Below are 2,659 nucleotides of genomic sequence, written 5' to 3'. Positions count from 1 at the left end.
GAAATAATGTTATCTAACTTCTTCAATCATGTTTGTAATAAGTGTAATGATATCTTTAATTAAAACAGCCAAGTGACAACTATATTTTCACACACACAGGTGTAGGATGGTCTCTTGGGAAGCGTTTGGAGAGTGAAGGAGTGCATACATGCAAGGACATGCAAGCTTGGTCCCTTGGGCAACTGCAGACCGCTTTTGGGTCTCGCACTGGCCAGTCACTTTATAATTATTGTCGGGGGATTGATGATAGACCTGTGAAGAGTGAACACATGGTGGGTATGGAATTTATTTTAGTCTCAATTTATATGATGATCTGTGTAAATTATTTTTGAAGAATACTCTTTACATTAAGTAAGATGCCGGTCAGTTTGTATAGAATTATTTTTTATATTTACTTTTTGATTTGTGATTTCAGAGAAAATCAGTGTCTGCTGAAGTAAACTATGGAATTCGGTTCACCTGTGTAGCTGATGCTGAAAAGTTCATTGGTGAATTAGCTGCAGAAGTTGCCAATAGACTAAACACTGTTAATTTGAAAGGAAAATGCATTACACTTAAGCTGAAGGTAAAGTTTTCCCCACTTTAAATCAGTAATGTTATTTAAATGCCAATAGTTTTCTTTGTTTTACATCACTTCCTAGTCATCCAGATTCAGTTGACATGCAATTTAGTATCCTGGCATAGATATCATGAACATAAAACTACATCTATCTTAATCATAAGAATGTGTCATCCAATGCCACCGACAGGTTCGTGCTAAGGATGCTCCAGTAGAAACGGCAAAATTCATGGGTCATGGAGTGTGTGATAATGTTGCTAAGTCTGTGTCTCTTTCCTCTGCAACGTGCTCCTCTGATAAAATAGAAAGGTAAGGACACCTTTTTATGCCTGTGCCTGTGTTTACTCTTTCTAGAAATGGTATGAACGAGATGATTTTTTTCCTAAGATAGACGATAAAGGAGAAAAAAAGAAGTTGTAATGTTGAAATGATACTAGAAGTTTTCAAAAACAATGATATTCTTTGTTTTATGTGTGATACTTTATCACTGTAATTCATTTCAGAGATGTGTGGCTTTCAGAGATGCTTGGCTCTCAGCATCACAAGAAATTTGATCTGTCATGGCTCTCAACATTATTAGAAATATGAAAGGAACTAACAACATAAAGCTTGTGTAACAGGTATTAACAGCTATAATTACACCCCTGAATATTGTATCCATACCATGTAACTATACTTTAGTCTTCATTTTATTGCTTCCAGGGAAACCTTGTCCTTGTTGCGGCAAGTGAAGGCACCACCACAGGATTTCAGAGGTGTTGGAATTCAGGTAAGTATTTGCAGATGGGTGATTTACATTTAGGATATATCCAGAAATTGATTTGAATGCATTATTGTTTTTTTTTTTTTTTATAGGTACTTTTACCTCTGACTAAGTTGTGATATTATTTCAGGTTTCACGTCTAGAGGGTCACCAAGGATCATCAGGCAATTCTTCATCTAATAAATCTGTGAAGAGTTTCTTTTTAGCTGCAAAGACTAGCTCGAAAAAATCTCTATTCAGTCAGGATACAGCGGAAAAGAAAGAACGGCTTGATAACAGCATCTCATCTTCCAAAACAGTTAGTAATGTTTCAGATATAAAGAGGAATGAGAGTTTTTTAGACCCTCAACCAGGACCAAGTGGGCTGCAAAGAACAGATCTGAAGGATAGTAAATCATCTAGTGAAATCAATCACACCTCTGGTAGTAAAAATAATTCAACTGGAAAAGGCACTGTTGACCTTGATGTCTTGATGGCCCTTCCAGAAAACTTGAGGAATCAGGTCATAAGTGAGTATGAGCAGCAAGGGTATACTATTCCATGTGCAGCTAAGAGTCCTGAAAAGGTCTCTTGCAATGTGGAAAATGATAGTGAATCCTTTTCTTCATTGTCAAGTAAAACAGTATCACCAGGTGAAAAGCATGTTACAGGAACCTTTGAAGATAGAAGAGATACATATTCACCACACAGAACACCAACTAATTCAGAAAGTTTGGAATCGGAAGACCTTATTACCAGCTTCTCTCAGGTGAGGACTCATGTTTTGCATGTACTGATCTTGTCATGATACTGTATAATTTAATAGATTAACATAATATCAACCTTTTTTTCCTGAAAGAATCTTTGAAGTATATATACTTTCATCCAAGGTGGATTCAAGTTTTTTGGATGCTATACCTGCTGAACTGAGAGAGGAATTGCGGCAGGACTTTGAGCACAAGAAGCAAGCTGAAGCATCAAGAAGTGCTGTGGGAACATCTTCAGGAACAAAGAATAAAGATACATTTCTGGTGCCAGTGATGCAGGCGCCAGTGAAAAAGGGTAAGGTTTTCACTTCTCAAAATACGATATACTTAGACTCAAGAATGTAAAACAAACAGTTGACCTCCAGCATGTATAGTATATTAATCTTTTACCTTAACAAAACAGTTTCAACATGATTAAGTTGTTTGTTCTATTCTCTTAATGATATACTGCATATGGAATATCCCCTACTCAAAACATCTCATACAGTACCAGCTTAATGTATTTTTCATAGATCGATTGACTAATTTTGCCATGTTCCTATAAGCATCAAATGGAGGCAGTTAGCTTTGTTATATTAGAAGTAATAACTG

At 36.1% G+C, this 2,659-nt stretch overlaps 1 protein-coding gene across 1 annotated transcript in view; it reads left to right on the top strand.

Moving 5' to 3' along the window:
- The window catches only part of LOC119593840 (DNA repair protein REV1-like), a 12,070-nt gene that overhangs the window by 5,828 nt on the left and 3,583 nt on the right, over window positions 1–2,659 (top strand). Inside the window, exons 6-11 of the mRNA XM_037942869.1 lie at window positions 100–272; window positions 416–565; window positions 750–868; window positions 1,262–1,328; window positions 1,453–2,070; window positions 2,192–2,363. Coding sequence (XP_037798797.1) covers window positions 100–272; window positions 416–565; window positions 750–868; window positions 1,262–1,328; window positions 1,453–2,070; window positions 2,192–2,363 — 1,299 coding nt within the window. The remainder of the gene's footprint in view (window positions 1–99; window positions 273–415; window positions 566–749; window positions 869–1,261; window positions 1,329–1,452; window positions 2,071–2,191; window positions 2,364–2,659) is intronic.

Source organism: Penaeus monodon, chromosome 32, assembly GCF_015228065.2.
Source record: "Penaeus monodon isolate SGIC_2016 chromosome 32, NSTDA_Pmon_1, whole genome shotgun sequence".
In the NCBI taxonomy this organism is placed as follows: Eukaryota; Metazoa; Arthropoda; class Malacostraca; order Decapoda; family Penaeidae; genus Penaeus; species Penaeus monodon.
This window is presented reverse-complemented; position numbering and strand designations above follow the sequence as displayed.